Here is a 21183-nt window from a genome sequence, read left to right as displayed (position 1 = left end):
GTGACACAGCTAGAGTAGCATGCACAACAGATTATTAGTTTTTCAACATCTGTTATGACAACTGAATCACAACACAAAAACAATAGGTTAATGAAGCAATAACCTCACTTGTGGATTGCTGCTTCAGCTTGCCTGTATCCACTCTAACCTCCAAACAGGAAACCTCACGTGCCTGCAATAAGAAAGGATAAATGATGATTAAGAGATGTGTAAATATCTTTGCAAGTTATTCATACTGTCCTTCACCAACCCCTCTAGCGGATCAATGGGCAACATAGTTATTATCTATTATTATCTGCTCAGATGACGTAAGGATAATACTGACATGGTATTTTTTCTAGGTTGGAAAGTAAAGAGGAACAATTCATGAACTGCTTGAACCTGGAGAGCCAATGAAGTGATAAAGATGAGACCTATTCAAAATAACAGGTGTAATGAGATACTGGTCTCTTTTTTATGAGTGTTTTATCACTTTCTTCATTAACCATTGTTAGTTCTGGGCATACTGTATAAACAATTGGTACTAATGAGTAATTTTGTACCCACTACAGACCTTTATTTTCAGTAGGACAAATGGCTGACAGTACTGGCTTTGGGGCATAACTCAGTTTCCAAAGTTAAAAGTATTATGAAGTCATAGGGAAGACTGTAAGAAATAAACATTACCACTAGTACTCCATTAGTAATGATGCCATCAGGATAGTCCAGACTGAAAAATAAAGTGGAGAATGCAATGTTATCCATGGAACAACTTGGATAAACATTTGATTCTATCAGTTAATACACAGGTCATTTCACTCACCCACCCCATCCCACATCAACTTTGACATTTAACGTTCATTCTCATTTACAAATTCTTTAAAGCTGTTAACAAACAAGATTCTACCAGACTATCCCATCCTTCTCTCACAATAGAATACGAAGCTGAACTTGTACTGCTGTGTTTTTTTCATCATTGCTTTAGAAAAACATGTAATGAATACTGATGCAGAACATAAAGATTGAGAAGAACTGGAGACTGTTGCATCTATCCTGATTGTTTCAAGCATTATACAGTTTGTCCCAAGTTTTTATACTAAAAAAAAAAAGAATTTGTCCAGATTTCCACAGAAACATTAAGGTGGGAGACATTTTATTCACTTCTATAAGAAGATTTGCAATATAGACATGAAATTTTAACATATCACAATGTGAGATGTGTTTCCACTTACCCATTTAAGGGCAGAAGTAGGTTGATATACTGCAGAAACCAATTTTTATAAATATCTTTCCCTCAAAGAATAAAACAAAGCACACACCACATAGGCAGTTCTTCGTTAAAGATTATCTTATAATTTAATATCTTATTAAATTGTCATATCTCATAACTTATATTAGTCCTAAGGGAATACGCAAACAGAAAATTGTATGGATTTAGCAGCAGCTCCTCAATCTGACATAGACAGCATGAGTCATTTATTCAGACTTATTATACATCCTGTAGTCTCACAGTTATATAGTTAAGATGTGTATTTAATCTCAGCAAAAACTATTCAATAAGTTTCCTTTAAAATCAGATTCATAACTTAATTAAAAAATTTGTTGGATTATTTTCATAAACTATTAGATACCAGCACAAACACATGACAAAAAAATACCTAAACGCAGCAAACACCACTCAAGAAAAACTTTACAGTGGAAAGAAACAACAGTTAAGCTCTGGAAAACATTACTTAAGAATTTTGTAGGATCATCCCATACTGAAAGTGTATTTTAAGAGTTCAAAGAACATCAGACAGAGAATTCACACAGGTGTTTCTACCTGTTTGTAGGGAAATTGATTTAGTTACCATTCAAGATTTCTCTCAGATCCAAACTTCTGTACTTACTTATTTTGTAGTCAAACAGTTTTAACATTACCTGTCATACAGTGTCACTATCCTAAAATACTTCATTAAGTAATTTAAGGAAAGCAGAGAAAGAGTTTAACAGATTTCAGCCTGCATATCCTGGTAAAATGAAGGTGGAAAGATAGCAAAAGATATCCCTCTATGGAGATAAGCACCCAGTAGAGCGCAGTATTATTTCAGTTACTGGTATCAGCAAAGTGTAAAGTTAGACTGATAATTAGGAGGTCCAAAGCTTCTTCCACCCTTCAAGCAGGGTGGGGAAGAACACGTACTGTTGCACAGAACAGCTCGGGAGACTCCTAAGAAGAGCAAGGATAGCACAGGCTTTAAGTGCTGACAGACAAGAAGTCCCTCTGCAGGGAGGAAGGAGGTCAGTTGTGTGGACACAGCTGTAAAGCCCAGCTGCTGTCATCTGTTGGTTACTCCACATTATGCCTTCAGCTTTTAGACCTTGAGTTTGAAGGCTTCTGCTATTCAAAGCACAGGACACTTACTATCTGTTAGTTTCCCTAACAGTCTGCTATCACACAGCCCTCATTACACATACTAACACTTCTGCTCTCTGCTCTATCACAGCTTGTGATTTGTGGTCTTTATAATGCAGATCTCAGTTCTATTAAGAGAACTGGGAGCACACTGTGGCCTGCAGCAGGGGAAGCCAGGAACAGACACCTGGATGCCTCCCCCACTGCGTATCTGTTGAACAGGTACCTAAGACTGTGGTGGACTTTGTGACCCAGGGAATCATTTCACATCCCAGGCATCTGCAACAACTGCTCCAGATCACATCCTCTTATCCTCCTTCAGTCATACCTGGTTCATAATGAACCAGTCAACATTGTCAGGAAGTTACAGCCACATGAATTCTGAGATTACAACTCCAATTCAGAGTAGAAAACCATACTGTTTCACCTGAGAATCTGGATTTTTGGATAGCTATGTACAATATTTTAGTTCTTTCATGGATACAGATTCCCATTCTTTTAGTGCTTTCCATACACTGCTGTCTACTTTTCTGATGACCTGACAGATGGAGGATGGTATGATTTCAATAAAGAAAACTATTAGCCTCAAAAATTATTCGGTGGATGCATTCCTTGACTTAAAACTTCTGCTTTAAGTACTCCTTGAGGACTTGTGACTTCCTGCCACAAATACAAATATGAACAGCACACTTAACGCTTGGTGGATTGAGACTCAGCCCACTCAGAATTTTGTCAGCAGTGCCCAAACCAAACTGCTGGCATGAGCTGCTGTTCCCCACATGCAGAGGGGGGGAAATTTCTCAAAGCAACACAGCCAAACTACAGAACGAAAAAAAGGTTTTTATTTTCTAAAAATCATGTGTTTGCCATATTTCAATAATTAACATTCAAGTTTTATACAACTTTTTGTACATCTATTTACATTTATTTATGTTAGGTGGGCTTTGTTTTAAATACTTTCACATTTGGAAAAAAATAAAAGAGAAGGGAAGAGCTGATGGGAAAGGTTGTATAAGAGTAGTCCTTCATTCTTCTAAGAACTGTTAGAGATGCGCCTCCTCAACTCAGGGTTTCTGGAAGATAGAAATAGGCCAAAAAGAAAATCATCAGACCCAGAAATACCCTGCACCCCTCAGACCTCTCCTTGGAAATTCAAAGTACCTTTTAGTTCATCAGAAGTCTCTTTGTGGCCACTTAATACCAGGCCTAAGTCTTCAGTAAAAGTCAGAGGGGAGAGGGATGTTGAGGGAGCGAAGCCACCTAGTCCAGCGGGATCCTGTCCCCGTAGCAATTCGTAAAGGCTCGTGTTGTTGCTGGACCCTAGCAGTTGAAACACAAGGGAGAAAGCCCATGTTACCATTAATAATCACCACAAACTAACACAAGAAGCACTAAGATATGCAAATCTGCAACCTGTGTACAATGACCTTACCTTTTCTGTCACTGCTGCTCAAGAGCAGCAGCTCTCACGCCAGCTGGGCTCGTGCTATGGGCCCATAAAACGGGTGTTTGCAATCCCTTGGCTTGGTTGCTGGTGAAAAGGCACTTGGAGGAAGGAGCATGCCTTCCTCTGTGTTGTTAGGATCAAACGTCTGGCTCAGTGCCTGCCACAGGTAGTGGCAGCAAAGAGGGGTGCATTTGCAGGTACTGCAGGCAGTGACGCAAGTCAGGCAAAACTAGAGAAGGTATTCATGACGCAGTTGTGGAAACGAAGTTACCAAAGTGGAAGTTTTCTTACATTTTAAGCCAAAGATAACTGGAATGAACGCCAGAACCGATTTCAGAAAGATCAATGATGTATCATGAGGGACTTTTTACAACAGTGTTTCGTAAAAGTAACCCAAAACACAATTTTTGCAGTGAGGTCAATAGGCAAACTAAAATAAGTGAGTGACAAAGCCATTATTGTAGGTGCAACCCAGGAAGCTTTCTTGGCCTGGGGTTACACTTCATGTATGATATTGTTTATCTGAAGTGCTAGAAAGGAAGAATGGGCTAATACGGCAATTTTTGTAATTGGTAACCTGTAGTCTGGAATTAAGATGTGAAAGGAACTACTTCAGATAAATAGTGTCAGACAATATGCTGATGGTAATCACTTCCAAGATAAACTGCCATATTAAAAAAAGAATGAAAGCATATTGCCATTGTTCTCATCACAATATCAGATTTGTGGAAACTGCACTGCATGGTAAGCTATACTTCCTGTCATCGCTATAGTTGGTCGTCCCCATCTGAAAATTATCTGTAATCTCTGTCAACACTTCAGACCAGCAATGCTTTTGGGATAGCTTAGCTGTTTAAAGTGTCTGCAAAAATTATGGGAAGAGGCACTTACACAGTCTTCTATTTGGTTCTCAAATCACTAAATAGCCAGTGATCCCTTTCTGAAGAGATCTTTTCCTCTGTACTTTCTTTCAAAGCTCTGTTGTGTCCCCTCCATTGGTTTTGGCCCACCAGCCACCAGTTTCCCCTCAAGTTTCAACAGTTAAACCTTGATTTAAACCTTGATTTGGGGAACCCAGCCTCCTCAGTTTCCGTTCAGCAAGGTCTCATTTGTTATTTCTGACTGTACTACAGCATCTCATCAGGAAAACAGTGACAAACATACTTCAGTCTCTCCACAAGGTAAGTCCACAGTTGTTCCTGGACGCTGTTCCTTTTCCTGGTGTCAACTCTCAATATGGGTGTCCTTCTCAATGGGAGAATTAGTCAGCTTTTGTTTCAAAGTTAGTATCTCATTTTATCCCTCTCTGGACCACCAAAGATCTTAATTTGGCCACTGGGCTCTGTTCTCTTGCCAAAACCTGCTGAGCTTGTTCAACACAGACGAGGTCAGTTTGGTCCATAGCTTTCTGGTAACCCATCTCAGCTATTTCAGTATTTCAAACTAGAGAGCTCTGAAAAAGTCTTACAAAGGTAAATGCACCCCATGTTCTCTAATTTTAGTCTACCATCCCTTTCCCTTATTATCGCTGACATCACATTTTTCTACATTGAGGGGGGAAAAAAATCCTTCTCCAGGTCAAAATTAGTACATTAGTCACTGAGGTACCATACTCAATAAAGAAGTGAATCCACTGAATAAAGAAGTGAATCAGAAGTGTTCTTGTTGTAGTAACTGATTCATGATTTTAATCCTTTTTTGAAAACCTCTTCCTTGGGACTACCAAGGGTCCTTCTTACTTGCATAGCCCCAAACATCATCTTCCAAACAGGAGAATTCTCACTCTGACAAACTGCAGAAATTGGTTCATCTGACTTTATCTATAAAACATGCCTTTGGGAAAATGCAGCTGGCTGCAAGGTCCAAAATAATAGTTTCACACAAAGCCAGCACTCACATGCTTCAAGAATTCCAGCTTTTGCCCCATATACAAACCCACCCCTGCACAATACCCAAGCCAAAAAACCTGCTCAGATGTCCCTCATCAAAAAAACAGGATTAACATGAGTACATGTATGATTTTATATACCAACTTCACAAGTCATCCTCTAACTAGAAATATCTTGGATAGACCATGTGGGATATCTACTGCAGCTCCTTCCCCATTGCCATTATTGATTTCATGACACCAAGTTATGATAGGCACCGTTTGTCTTGGTGCAGGGCCTTCTGACTGTTTATGTACACAGTAAACAACAACCAACCCACACTGGTGAGTTTCCATGAGCTGTAATAGGAGAATCTAGGACTTTTTTTTTTTCTCTCTGATAGCCTTTTTCTTGTGAAAAGGGACTTCTGCATTCGTAATACTGAAATACTGCTCTTTCTCCAGCAATTCCTAATTTCTAGCAGGAATAAACACACTATTCAAATTCTTCAACAAGATATTATGACAAGCCTCCCAAGGTGACCCAAATACCTGGTCAAGGTCTCAACAATACCTCCCACCTCTAAGGGAGTTTTAACAACCCTTTCAGTCCAGTATCATGGATCAAACTGATAATAGAAATCGTTTCAAATAACTGCCCTCAGTCATAAAGCATATTATGGAGATAGATACAACCCTGCCTCAGACTCCCTCTTCAGGTGGTGCAACAGGCTTAAATTTCCCCACAGTATAAATTCACTGAAGCAAACATGTTCCCTAAACAGCTAAACACCTGAGCTCCACTGCCAGCTTTCAAGCTGAACAAGTGAAGCTAGTGCTGCTCCTCCAGTTTTCCTGGTTCCTCAGTCCTCAGCCTCCCACAGTGAACTTGCTCTTTATGCAGAATATTTAGTTCCTCTCCTTGCTGGAACTGATAATCAAGTCTACCACATCTCCCTGTGTGTAACCAGATGAGCTAAGTATATCAAGTTATAGGAAAGCTTTTTTTTTTAAACTCTGTGGATTTGAGAATCAACTTCCCCTCAAAAGAGACAAGATATTAAGGCTTGGCATTTCTTCTTCTAAGGGTCAAAGATTTTTGAATAATGTAGATCTCCTTGTCCTTCTTCATGTAGTAATCCAATGAGGAAAAGAGGACTGGAGAAAGTAGGTGTCCAGGAGGTATTAGTCACCCCAGAAGTACTAGCCAAACATGGCAAAAAAATGTTTTTTTCAGATATTTAAAACCTAAAAATCTGTATTCTGTAATCCCAATTTACTAGACTCAAATGAAAATATCTAGATACTGTGTTCAGAGAATGTAGGTTTGAGAAGCGCTGTCACAGATGAACCAGCTTTCCTGACTTTTTACACTGAATACAACAGTTTATATAGAATTTAGGACTTTACTCACGTGTTCTGCAATGTGAACTCCACCTCCAGTTCCTCACGTGCCTGAAAGAAGGGAAAAGGAAGAATGGAATATTACTTTTCTTCATAGCTTCCCTCACACTAGTTGCTTATCATTTGTAAAATGTATATTTATAATTGCACTTGGGAAAATTCCCTGAACATAAGAATATTTTGCAAAAGAAATTGTGTTGCCAAATGAAGATATTCAAGATACTGAAAAAGCATTTGCTAAAACTACTATTTTGACATCTGGAGCTCATATAAGCATGAAGATGTACGATATGATTATTCTGCTAAAACACCAATTTTTCAGATTTGGATTCCCACAAAAAGAATCAGTTGTGTTATTGTTATGACAGTTCAAACTGGATGAGAATTCAGAACTTGTACCAAGAACCAACACACTGTGCCTGATATATTCTGGATGAAGGCAACAGGACAATTACTTCTAGCTGCTTAGAATTTGAACATATAGATTTGTTCTTATGCAAATCAACTAGCATGGAGCATTGCTACAGGGATTTTAATTCTTGTTTATAATAGCAGGAAAATACATTTCAAGTAGATTTTAATTTTTTTTTTTTTAGTAATAAAACACTATGAGGATATGCTTAGGTGGAATGACAGAATTTGCTTTTGTTCTCACTGATTCCATCGCTCACCAGTGGATTCAGCTGAAACTTCACTCGAACAGTACGTCCTACGGTGAGTTTATCTATGTCAAAGAGAACTGTGCAGAGTTCATCGTCCCTGGTGATTGTGTCTTCATCACAAACCTTTAGCTCCAGTACATTCTGTAAAAAGAGTTTAAGAATTTTATAACCTTCTTTCTATATCATCTTTCAAAGTGCTCCATAAGACAGGTAAATCTCAAGACTAGGATTTCTTTTTCCTCTCCAGTTTCAGAAGAGGAAATTTAATTGCTTCTTACTGTTTCTGAAGACTGAATGATTAAGCAGCAAATAGCTAGAACAGAATACCAAAGGAGGATGTAACTGTAGTTGCTGTAGTTTTGCATCATCTATTTACTATCTGCAGATAATGAATAGTGAAAAACATTTGAAAAACATTTATTTTCATTACCTTGACTCGTCGGTCAATCTTATAGCAGAAAGCTTCATTCCAGACTGGGTTTTTGCTGTTCCTGATGGTTCTGGTCCGAACCTTCTCAGTTGAGGCAGTAGGCAACCACAGCGTCACATAGCAATCTGAAAGGGTGACTGCATAACAAAAAGATAAGCAGAGTGACAATGCGTCTAGAAAAAGAATTACTGCAATGTGTACCTTTAACACTAGGAAGTTTGAGATAACACAGTAGGGGATTTTTTTCCTAAATTACATAGACTAATGAATAAATAATACAATAGAGCACTCACTGGAAAACAAACATCCTCACACATTTGTCATGCTCGTTCTTATCTTTTCACTTTGAGTCAAACTCATTTTTCTTTTAAAATATTACTTTTTATTTGAAATAGCACTGCACTCCACATGTAGTACAGGCACATCTATCCATGCTGCATATAACTCAATACTCATGATTGTCCAAATGACTGGGGCAGAGCGTAGGTTAATGTTGCCATAACACAAGGATAGTTAAGAGCATATGCCCTCTCCCACATAGACTCAAATCAGAGCTAGGATGGCTAATCTATAGCTCAGGCAACACACCTCAGCCTTTGATGTGGGTTGGAAATAGACTTGTCTTCTAGCATGCCCTCCCCAGCTGCTTGTTTAAATGAAGACAAATTTTATTCATTTGTTTATTTAGGCCAAAAAGTGTTCCCCCCATTAAAACTGAAAAATTTTATTTCCTTGTCACAAACCAGAACGTGACAATTTCATATTAATGTATCTGAGAATTTTTAGAAGCTTTGTCTTTCTCATGAATTCTTCTTTCAGCACAACTGTTAAGTTACTGTTTATCCTACTCCTTCCTACTACTCTATCTGCGAACTGGAAAATCTTGCCATCGCTCCTGTCTGGGAAAGGAAACACCAGGAGAGATGTTAGCTCCTACCGTATTCTGACGTACACCTGGAGGTATTCCCTACACCTGGAGGGAAAATCACCACGAAGTGACTTACAGAATCTTGATACAGGCTCCAGTGGCCTTGGTCTCATACCTGTAATGCATTTCATATTCTCCAAATTTTATGTTAGCAATGTTTAATCAGTCATCTGATTCTCACAGGAACCTTGTGAGTCAGAAGAGGTCAAATAATTCAACCCGTAGTTAATTCCTGCATCATGCCCCAAACCTGTAGCAGTGTTATTACATCATATTATGTACAATTTTCTTCATATATTTCCTCTTTATCTTTTAGTAACAGCTACAGAATTAGGTTGTTCTAGCAGGTGTATTTTTCCCAAGCTGTGCCCTTATCGTGCAGTTAATCCATACTACTGCAGTCAGAAAAAGTTTGGTAACAACCATGGGAAGGACAGCAATTCCAGTTGGTGCCCTTAGCCAGTTGTGATCAGAAAAGCAAAACCAAAGACCTTCATCAGAGGCACAAGTGTGGGCAGATGAAGATTGAAACAGTTCTTGGTGATTAATACTACAGCCTCCATTTTCAAAGATCTTGACACACACTGATTAATTACCTCAGAGTGGCAACGTAAGGATTAAGCAAGTCCCTTGAGAAAACTTGAATAACTTGCCCAGGACCCATAACGCATCAGTGTCAGGTCCAAAACAGTCTAATTTCCAGGCCTACATCTACATCTATTAAAGTTGTCTTACTCTGTAACAATAGTAGGGGATAAATATTTTTAAAGTGTGTTTATTTTTCACTATTAAAATATATAGTGATGGCAAACTCAAACACCAGGAAGAAAGATTTTCTTCAATAAATTAAGCACAAGTACTTCAATAAGAAAATATGAAAAAACACTGAAATGGGAAACACCCCAGTTTAATCAGCAAATCAGGAAAGCTAAATCAGAAGGAAAATATTAACTCAGCACTGTAACAAAAAGCCTACGGTTACCATTATAAACAGGTAGAAAAGGGATACTTTCCTGCACTTGAAAATGCTGAGGCTTTGATGAAAACTAACCAAAATGTTTACATTCTCAATTTTTTTTTTTAATGTCTCAGAACAGGTAAAGCCCATTTGCCATATCCTTCCCACTATAGACAAAAAGACACAAATCTTACTTTTCCCCACAATAATCTGAGTTTCCTCAAAAAATAAGTTTTCAGATGAGAAAATACTCTGGCTTGAGAGTTTTCAAATCTCTCTGCCAAATACACTTAAACAGATCTCTGGAAAGCCAAACCCAAGTTTGGAATTTAGTACATTTTAAGGGAATAAGGACACTACATGTATACAGTCTTGGGACCTGAACACAAGGAAATAAGACATTATGTTGTGACAGACAAACTAATAGCCTTCATGAAGAAAGGCAATACTATTCACAGTGGTAAGGAGCAATTGTGAGTAATTTGTTCCTGGGAAGGACAACCACAATGAACCGGAGCATAAGCCCGGAACCTGGAGTAGACAAATGCACACACAATTGTGCATGCAGGGTTGCAGATGCAATTGCAGTGACTGCCTAGTCGGATCACATACTTGGTTGATGCAAATCACCATTTAGGCATTTGAACATCTGTTTTTTTGTTGTAGTTGTTAAATAAAGAGGCAGGGCATACAACTAAGTCCATATCTTTTAAAAAAATTAAAATATATCTTTAATCTCTAAGAAACCCAGAACCCTACATCTTATAAGGCTGTGTCTTATTAATCAAATCATATTTTCAAATTACATGGCAAAAATTACCAAAAAAATTGATAATCCCTAACTTCTAGATTAACAAGCATCAAGATATAAGCAGTAAATTGTAGCAAATTTTTTATAGCTGGAAAATAGGAGGTACCCGATAAATAAGTTCACTATTATGACACTGTGGAAAGTGCAGGGTTAAGTAACAAAGAATACCACAGGTGAGTGAAACAGATTTGTTCTGATAGTAATCACTCATTCAAAAATAATTGTTGCACAACTTCCAACAACATTAGTCCTATCAGCAACCACCAAATCCAACTTCCAACAACTTTTCCCCCTACTCTTGACCCAACACACCACATAACATCTCAAAATATATGTATATTACATCAACTGAAATTTACAGTTGGTTTCCTAAGAAACTATGACATATTGCATGACACTGAGTGTACCAAAAGACAACGAATTTATAGCTATGCTCAGCAAGATTTTGGAGAAAATATTATGGACTATGCATCTTTGATTTACTTTATTTACATTTATTTTACATTTATTTACAGTATTGGCACACGATTTAAAGACCATAATGATGACCAAATATTTACTTTAAGAAACTGTAAGAAGTATTTGACAATCGCATAAGTACTCACGTAAGTCTGCCTTCCGTACGTTCCTCACTCTTAGTATTTTTACAGTCAGCAAGTTGAAAGGAGATACCGGTCTCTGCACAACAATTAAAAAAAAAAAAAAGACAACATTGAGATGAGTATGGTAATCTATAGTCAGAATAACGCATGCTGTAACCCTGAAGTTAGAAGAACCAGAGCAGTTTGAAAAACTAAATGAATTTTTTTGCTCATAACCTTTTTCAGGTCTGTTAAAGCAGCAGCAGACTTCAAACCCCTATGAGTTGAGAGCAGCTGCTGAGTTTAGTTTGATAAGGATCAGTTCTTTCTAACACTACTCTTTAACTATCACAGTGAACACCCCTAAAGCGTACTTCTCAGCATCCTCAGGTCCTACGCACATGGCTTACAATATAGTAGACTGTCTGTGAGACAAGAGTAGCTGTCAGTAGCTGTGCAGGTAGATGTAAGTGAGCAGCACAAGCTTCCATACACAGTCTAAAAATCCAGAAATGGAGCTTATAGTCTGGAGATATTTCTCACAAGGGCTCTGATCTTCAGCCCTAATTCCGATCAGAAAGATACAAAACTCTTTCCAGAAATGATCCTGGGAATTAACTCACAACTCTACTGGTTATCAAACACCTTAAGCTAAGAAATGCTATTTTTTTTAATACCTCATAACATCTTGTGTTGTTGTTGACACGCCTGAGGGAAGGGATGCCATCCAGAGAGACTTTGATAGGCTTGAGAGGCAGGCCTGTGTGAACCTCATGAGATTCAACAAGGCAAAGTGCAAAGTCCTGCATCTGAGCCAGGACAACCCTAAGCACAAATACAGGCTGGACAGGGAATGCATTGAGAGCAGCACTGAAGAGACGAACATGGGGGTGTTGGTTGATGAAACATGTGCCAGCAATGTGCACTTGCAGCCCAGAAAGCCAACCACATCCTAGGCTGCATCAAAAGAAGCATGGCCAGCAGGGCAAGGGAAGTGATTCTCCCCCTCTGCTCTGCTCTCCTGAGACCACTGCATTCAGCTCTGGGGCCCACAGCACAAGAAGGGCATGGGAGTATTAGCATGAGTCCAGAGGGCCACAAGGACAACTAGAGGGCTGGAGCATCTCTCCTGTGAGGACAGGCTGAAGGAGCTGGGTTATTCAGCCTGCAGAAGAGAATGTTCTGCAGAGACCTCACTGCAGCCTTCCAGCACCTAAAGGGGACCTACAGGAAAGCTGGGGAGGGACTCTTTGTCAGGGAGTGTAGCAATAGGACAAGGAGTAATGGTTTTAAACTAAAAGAGGGCAGAGTTTCGATTTACAGGAAGAAATCCTTTACTCAAAGAGTAGTGAGTTCAGGGAGACACTGAGACAGATTGCCCAGAGAAGCTGTGGATGCCCCATCCCTTAAAGTGTTTAAGACCAGGATAAATGAGGCTTTGATCAACCTGGTCTAGTGGAGGTGCCCCGTCCATGGGGGGGGGGGGGGGGGGGGGTTGGAACTACATGATTTTTAAGGTCCCTTTCAACCCAAACCATTCTGCAATTCTGTGTGCAATATTAATGTGTCTTATTCCTCAGGCTATAATTAAACTTTTTCCTCATTTCACTTGGAGGATAACTACTTAACATGTTTCTCTCCCCTTCCATATTAACATCTGTTTCATTTGTACCATTTTTACTTTTAAAACCAGTGTGTGTGTGTATGTATATAATCATTTATCTCACTGTTTTCTTTAAATTGATATTTAGCTTTGAGTATACTGGTTCTATTTTAGACCAGAAATGGATGTTTTGTGTCCCAAAAGTGTGTGTAATCTCTCCACATATACCAACTGGTAAGCAAATGTTAAATTTCCTCATAAATCCTCTCATGCCTATATTCATAGACTATTCATACTACACCCTAATAAGGTAAATATAAAGTGTCTTGATGCAACCATGATTACTTTTCATCTGAAGTGCTGATATTATTCACAAGAAGCAAAAGTAAAAATTATTTTGCTGATGTTAACTAACCATCTCCTTCATACAGTCTCCTTCATACACACTACACACTTGGACAGAGCATGTCTTTCCAGCTGCATAACTAGCCTTATCCTGAAGAGTTTCACAACACTTGGACAAAATTAACCAAATGGAACCATGACATGACATTATACCCTAACACAATGTGATGAAGCAGATCCTTGTCCTCAGCAATGAAGCCCTCAACCTCTCTAAAATGCAGCTGAGATGAAAAACTGCTTCTGAGAAACAACCTGGTTAACCCCTGGTGTATCCCTCTCCCACTTCCCTGGAGGTCCACAAGGGACCTGAAGAGACAGAGCTGAAGGCCAGTGAGCCACCAGCAGAAGGGTCAGAGAAGTCACTGGCACAGGCACATTCGTTCTACTTGATGAAACATCAGCCTGCTCAGACCATACTACAGGGCACAGTTTCACAGGGCACAGTTTAGAAGCACCACCTGAAGTGTCAGTTGCGGGATATTTCAGCAAACCCAAGGGCTATATATTACTTGTCAGGTAGGGTAGATAGTGGTGTCTCACTACAGCTCTAAGTAACATACAGAGATAGGATTTAAGATGTATGCTCCTGTGCTCAGCTTTCCCCATGAGCTGGACATACCTACTTACATGGTTCCCTGCTCAGCTATTACAGTTCCCCTTCTGGTGCACCTAACTCTCCAAATATATTAAATCAGTCCTCAATGCCTCACTCCGGGCTGCAGAAAGTTAGAAATCAGACCTTATAGCTCCTAAATTTAAGTGTCTCAATGCTTTGTTACATTTAGATCTCAGCAACTTCCTCAAAGCCACACAGAAAAAAAAAAAAAAATACTGAGGGGCATATCTTAAACTGGATCATCTGTTCTCACACAATGACTTCCAAATCATAAAATACCCGAGTTGGAAGGGACCCGCAAGGATCATTGATTCCAACTCCTGAATCTTTCCCTTTAAATATTTCCCTTTAATCTAATGATGACCATGTATCATAGGCTGGGTGAATTCTGAGGCCAGAAGCCTCCAAGGTCAGCTATTACACATGACTCAACTTTCGGCTTCTCTATTTATTTAGTCTGAGACCTGATTGTTACCTCATCAACCGGAAACACAAGCCAGGTATTTTAATAATCACTGTTGAAGCTACTTAAATATGAGATTACAAGAGCAGGACTTGGTCACACTATCCTACGTCAGATAAAAGTTCAATTAAGTCCTGTGGCACATTTGTGCAACCCTTACATATCTGTTCCCTGGGAAGTCAATGGAGCTGTTCACAACCATGAGTGTTTATCTGTAAGAACACAAGTAACCTAACCGGGCTGTAAAAGCATTATATTTGAGTAAAATTCCTTCTACATGTCTACAGAAGTGCAAAAGACTTTTGTCTTTTACAGATTTTTTTTTCCTTGGGGATACTAGAGTGAAACACATAAAACATTCCCAAGATAAATCAAGTGAAAAGGCAATTATCCACGTAAAACAGTGTGTCAGATATACTTGGAGCATAGTACTCTTCCTTTAGCTTTCTCTTCAAAAAAGAAATTGAAACTTCATTACTAACTAAAAACTTGTAAAGACCAACAAAGAAAATGCTCAGCCCTGTCAGAAAGTCTGGTTCTGACCTCTTGCCTTGGTTCTGACCTCTGTCAGGTCTGTGGCACCTTTTAACTTCAAAGAGTTTTGGAGCCTCAAGGGTGGGCAGGATTTGACAGAATCATTTAATTATGTTACTATGTCTACCACCTCAGGCAAGGTCAGATGCATAAGAAACACTTTCCTTGTACTGTGTGTTTTGTATTTAGTCCACCCAATTTAAAATATCCTATTACTGGGTCTTGTTAAAAATCAATGGAGCTCACTGGGGTTATCCCAGAATAAGAACAAATGGAACAGCATTGAATCAAGGCCTGGCTTTTTCCAAAAGCTATGTAAAAATTCCAGCAGTCTGAAGCCACTTTTTCATATGGTTTTCCTATTCTCTTCCTGTTTGTGACTCCACAGCTCAAAACCCACAATAGAACAAATCCAAAACTCAGAAGAGAAAATGAGTTAAATATTTCCACAGTTCAACATGGCTTTTTGTCAAGAACATGTTAGCCTATATTATTTTGATATGATACAAAGAAACAACTTTTTGGTTACTCAAATTACTGTTTGCTTGTTTGTTTTGTTTCTAAATTTAGGGTCACTACCTACATTTTTCCACCAAATGTTTTATATTATCCTTTTAATTTAAATGGCCATTTAAGTTTTAATCAGACATTCCATGGGTTGCCCTGAAACTGACCAGTAACAAAAGCTGTTCTTCTTACTGAGCTATGAAGTGACACAAAACAACTCAGATATTTTATGTTTATATATTTGCCATTCCTACTATGTTTACATATTTACCAACTACTACCTATCATGTGAAATAAAGGGGGGGAGGGGAGATGGATGAAGTGTCAGACCCTTACTGATTTCTGCCTCTGGGAGCCCTGAAGAGTCAGGCTCTTCCTGAAAGAGACTTCTGAAAGATGTCAGTTTCCTTCTTGAAAGGAAACTCCTACTCTATATCATATTTACTATGTTCACTTTTGTCTTTTAAGTATTTAGCATGGCTAAACCAAACTGAACTATACAGATCTCCCACCTTATAAACGAAATAAAAAGCACTAGGGAAAAAATTTAAAAAAAAAAAAAGAAAAAGATCCTGTAAACACAGGCTGAGTTTACAGGACTAACAATAACAATTTATAGGACACTAACATAGAGGGACTGGGAGTCTATACACAGAAGCCTAAACATCATTTTAGAAGCTATATCTTGAATAAACTCCACAGACAAAGTCTTGTCTTGCCATAGCATTTCTCTTTGACTGAACACAGAAGGCATCAAGTGGCTCTCAGGCAAAATCAGGCATCAGATACCATGAATAAACAGCAAACATTCATGAGACAAGGACCAAAATTATCATTTGGGAGAGCCTCCATAACACCACAAACTTCCACGAGAATCACATGCAACCAAAGCTCAAAACAAACCCATCTGGTAAACCACCACATCACTGGAGCAGGGCAAGAGCATCAAGCCCACGGTAAGTTTCTGAAGACAATCATGTTCTGATGCCACTGCCCCCATTTGCTGACTCCTAACATCTTTTCTGACATATTTTCCTCTATGCTAGTATGTCTTAACATAAACATCTACTATCTGCCCAGGAAGTTTTTATTTGCCTGCACGAAGTACCCATCCTCAGTTCGATCTCTAAAAAACACCCTGTTACTCTTCCCTCTCACCTCCCACTACCAGGCTAATGAGACCAGAGATACAAAACATGACACATTTACTGCAGTTTTACATGTTCTGAGGTTGTGTTTTCTATCACTATATTGCACAGTGAATGTCAAGTTCTACAACAGGTCATTACAATGCAAAGAAAAACTACAAGAAACACCGGAGCACTAAGAGCAACTGAAAGACCCACTCAAATACAGCCTCCTTATGAAGGCAAAATGCCCATGCAAGTGGCCATTTCATCCCAGGAAATCAATATACGAAAGAGGGCAGGAATTCAAGAATGAAAACATGTGAAGTACAAACCTGCCCAGATATAGCACAACAGTATCATAAGCATCTGAAAACCAAGGCAATATTTCACCTAGAGCTGAAGTTGCATCTCAGCCTTTCCACGTTCAGTAAATAGGCCAGTACAGTTTTCCCCCAAGCCATTGAATTCCCAACATTTTTTCTAGTGCTTTACATTCGGCACTGGACAGCATTTAATGAAGGGCCAACTAATAACTACCTACCGTTCTCTCCGCTGTCGCTGAGGTGCCCGTAAAAGTCTAGGAAAAACAACACAAGGCAAAGTTAAGAAAACTACATGTTCAACTTCTATTTTAGACTGACATTTAAAAACATCTCCCATTCAAAAACATACTTAGGGCTACATGTATTAATGACAGTCATTAGGTGCTTTACTGATTACTAAACCCACAACAACAACTCTATGCCAGCTTGTTGTTACCTTGACTTGAAGCTTTTCTTTTAAGCAAGCACAGTAAGTAACACTGCTAGCCCTAAAACTTATATTGAAAATATACATGCCACAAGGTTTTACATAAGGTTAGAGTATAAAAAAAAAAAAAAAAACACTCCTTGCAATCATGAGATCCAAGGAAGAGCAAACTTGCTTTTCCTAGCTTGCCCATACACCTGAAACAGCTTGTTCTGTTATGACCAATTGAACTGGAAAAATCAGACAATTTCACCCAGTTTATGATTACTGTGGGCCTTTATTCTTACCTCATTTGAACTTAAATTTGATCCCATTGCAGCCCCAGTTGCATGTAAGTCCAGTGACAAAAGATACTGAGCCAGATGGGCTGGCAGGAACTCCTCATGCAGTTTAGAGGTGGAGAAATAGGGATTTTATGACCAGGCTGTCCCGCCCCACCCCTTAATTACTTGCAGTCATTAGGCAGTCCCCTCCCTGCTTCTTGCAGCCTATTAGAACACTTCTGCTGAGTCAGTAGAACACAGATTTCTACCCACTGTCATGTTTTTGGGGGACACTGAAACCACTTTATGACCAAGGATTGCTTTCTAGGAAATACTACTGTTAATGAAGTTTTGCATTTATACAATTCTAACCCTCAAGTGAAGCGCTTGCTACTAACCAAATCACAGCTACCATAGTACTGTAGGGTACTAGGGAGAAGTCTCAACAGCTGCTTTCCAAACCCTAAACTCAAGTACCTGTGGCAGTCCTCCTATAGCAGCATGCAGTTTGGCATGGTAGATTAACTCACTTCAGTGCCACAGCAAACTCATTGGCAGGACACTGTCTTTTCTAAATATATTTGGGCTTCTCTGTGCTAGTCTGTTACCTCACCAAGTGCTTGGTGTCGTTTTTCTAGAAATTTAGTATACCCGTAGGAAGAAACAACAAAAAAAAGAGAATCCTTGTCCAAAGGAGCTTACAGTTACAGCTTAAATACAATGAGTGGGAAGGGAGGAGCTATAAGCAGTGGGTGGAACAGAGGAGCTGACAGGTCAGGCAGGAGAGGGCAGTGCTCTTCCACATGGGCCTGGAGATCGCAGCAGTTCACTCATCCTCAGAGCTTCCTTTAAAGTGTTCTTGTGTGTGTTCACTCTCACAGGAGGTCCAACAGACACCACAGGGGAAACATCTGAGCAAAAAACCCTCCCTGCTGCCTTTTTACTCTGGTGTGAATTGACTCATTGCCTGTAAGAGCAGCATATTACAATAACCCTAAATTAGCATGTGTGCACAGACTGGTAGATTTCAGAGTGTGCAAGAGGCGATTCTAGCTCTGCCACACTCTTTCCTTCCTCTGTGCTTGATGACAGGAGGAGGCAAGTACGCTCTTGCATCAGAGGATGCACATAGGGCACAGAGCACATGGTGAGGAAAAGTTTAGTAACAAATTTATTTTTAAAATCAGTCTCATTCATATTAGTAACTAATTCACTTCATGTGGGTAAAGAAAGTAACCTCATGAACTACAGTGGATTCCACCCTAATGTACTTGCCTGTGCCATGGAGGCCAGTATCAAAGGAATGCTGCAGAGAAGAGAGGACGTTGTCCAAGGAAAGTTGCTAGACTAAAATCCTCTTTTAACAAACAAGTCTCTTCCTTCTATATTGATGCTCCAGTGACAAATGTTCAGAAGGCCTTATCCTAAACACACAGTGGAAACCTGATAGTTTCCATCTACACCATCTAATAACCTGCCACTCGCTCCATAGTCTCACATTGCACAGCCTTCTCAATAGAAATGGAATCAGAGTACAATGGCTCATAGTCTGAAACTGCAGTACTTGAAAGGCTCTTTCAATGGAAGACCAAAAGATAGTTTGAATGGGTGTTACTATCTTTACACCAGACTTCTCTTAACTTCTCCCTGAACTTCTGTCTTTATTACTTTCTATCTGTATTAAATGCTTATGAACAAATTAATGCAGAGCAGTCACAGCTGAGAATCATCTATTTCTGCTCTTGCAAAACTAGTTTGTCCAGCTTTAGAAAGAAAGCTATTTTCCTGCAGAAAATCCAATATTAAAAAAAATATAAAGTAGGAATCTACTTCCATTAGAATGTCTGTAAAACATTCTTTATTAAATGAAAAGGGGATAGATTATTCAGCTCAATTTCCCCAAGCTGTCCCAGCAGATACTATCCCAGAGAAAGGGGGATTCAGAGGAGCCCTACCCTCTCCTCATGCAAATAGAATCGATTACCTGGTCCATTTCTTAGCCATGAAACACAGCAGGTCAATTATACCATCCCAGCTATTTCACAGCCAATACAAGACTGCCTCAGTATTGCTTTCTCTTACTTCACTTAAGATCCACAAACAGGATACCACCACTTCACAAATCAGATATTTTTTTCCAGAATCCCTGCACCTTCCCTCCTGAACAGCTTAATATTCTCTTTCTCAAAATAGCATCATTATTCCCATACCCAAAACACACCCCTAAATAACTCTCCTACTCATCACCACCACCAAGTCTCGTTGCTGACGTTGCCTTCCCTTAACCACTGCTTTTCCCAGAGACTCAAAAAGGCTTTGGAAGATAAGAACTTCAAAAGCTCTTTGAAAGCCAAGAATTATGATCAGCAGTATTTTCATTCATGCACTAAGTTAATGAAAGAACTAAACACTGAATCCTCATAGCACCAGTAACAACATTAAGTTCTTGTCATCAGTGAGAAAGCTTTAACTGCTGATCATTTGTCCTCAGGGAAAGGTAATCACTGGTGTCTTCAAGGCCTATGCAATCTGTGCCCAAACAAATTGTGATTTTGTAGTTTGTTCCAGTGTTGATTTAGGGAACTACAAATCTGTCCATAGGATTATGATTTCAAAAAATTTTTCTACTTAAACCTTGAAGTATCTTGTAGTTTTTTGTTTGTTTTGCATTTTTCTTGAATTCCTCCACAACTTAAGGAGACTTTCAAAGACAAACATCAAGCATGCAGTTAATGTGTGGAATTACTCAAAGTCTAAGAAGCCATATATTGGAACAGTACAGATTTTTTTGACCATCACATTTCCAGAGTGATTAATATAAAACCAATAGTGTTCTTCATATATACGCTACTTCCACTCTTTTTTAATCTTTAAGACTACGGAGACCATATTACTGACAAGAAAACACAAAGCAGTCTTTAAAGCTCCGAGCAATATTACAGAAAGTAAAAAGGAAGTTATAATTTTCCTTCGCTCTTCATCTGCTTTGTAGTGCACATCTACATGCACACACTTTTGTATTTGTCTTAATTTAGACAAAGTGGAGTAAATAAAAATGCCTTGTTGATCTGAGGCAAAATTAATCAGAATGCCTTATGGCAAGCACCAGCTTCTCCAGCATATATACAGTTATTTGAATAACTTAAGTGCAATAAGTTGTGGGTAGCAATAACAGCTGCAACCAGCATGCTATGATTACCTCATATACTAGTTTGTCACCTTCTGATAATCCAGGACTACAGAAATGTATGACTAATGGGGGATTTCATATTGCTGCAAGAGAGAAGTACAATTGTACCACCTCTTTGATGACAATGGGAACTGGTCATCATTTAATCACCTTAAATAGTGTTTAAACACCTAAACTGGTGTTTAAATGAAACAAGAAAGGTAGTTAACTATCTTAAAATGTGCTGAAGGTGTTACAAAATGACAGCTAGATGTTACATT

The 21183-nt window shown here is 39.0% G+C and overlaps 1 protein-coding gene across 1 annotated transcript in view; it reads right to left on the bottom strand.

Annotated features, from left to right (window-relative positions):
• The window catches only part of LOC311437545 (cytosolic phospholipase A2 epsilon-like), a 36924-nt gene that overhangs the window by 13545 nt on the left and 2196 nt on the right, over positions 1–21183 (bottom strand). Inside the window, exons 2-9 of the mRNA XM_084520928.1 lie at positions 17758–17850; positions 17262–17297; positions 11487–11559; positions 8185–8321; positions 7764–7895; positions 7103–7143; positions 667–709; positions 109–172 (exon numbers count right to left, since the gene is read on the bottom strand). Coding sequence (XP_084377054.1) covers positions 109–172; positions 667–709; positions 7103–7143; positions 7764–7895; positions 8185–8321; positions 11487–11559; positions 17262–17297; positions 17758–17850 — 619 coding nt within the window. The remainder of the gene's footprint in view (positions 1–108; positions 173–666; positions 710–7102; positions 7144–7763; positions 7896–8184; positions 8322–11486; positions 11560–17261; positions 17298–17757; positions 17851–21183) is intronic.

The sequence above is a fragment of the Aythya ferina genome, assembly GCF_964211825.1.
Source record: "Aythya ferina genome assembly, chromosome: 5".
NCBI lineage: Eukaryota > Metazoa > Chordata > Aves > Anseriformes > Anatidae > Aythya > Aythya ferina.
Note: the sequence above shows the minus strand (reverse complement) of the source record. Positions and strands in the feature narration are given on the sequence as shown.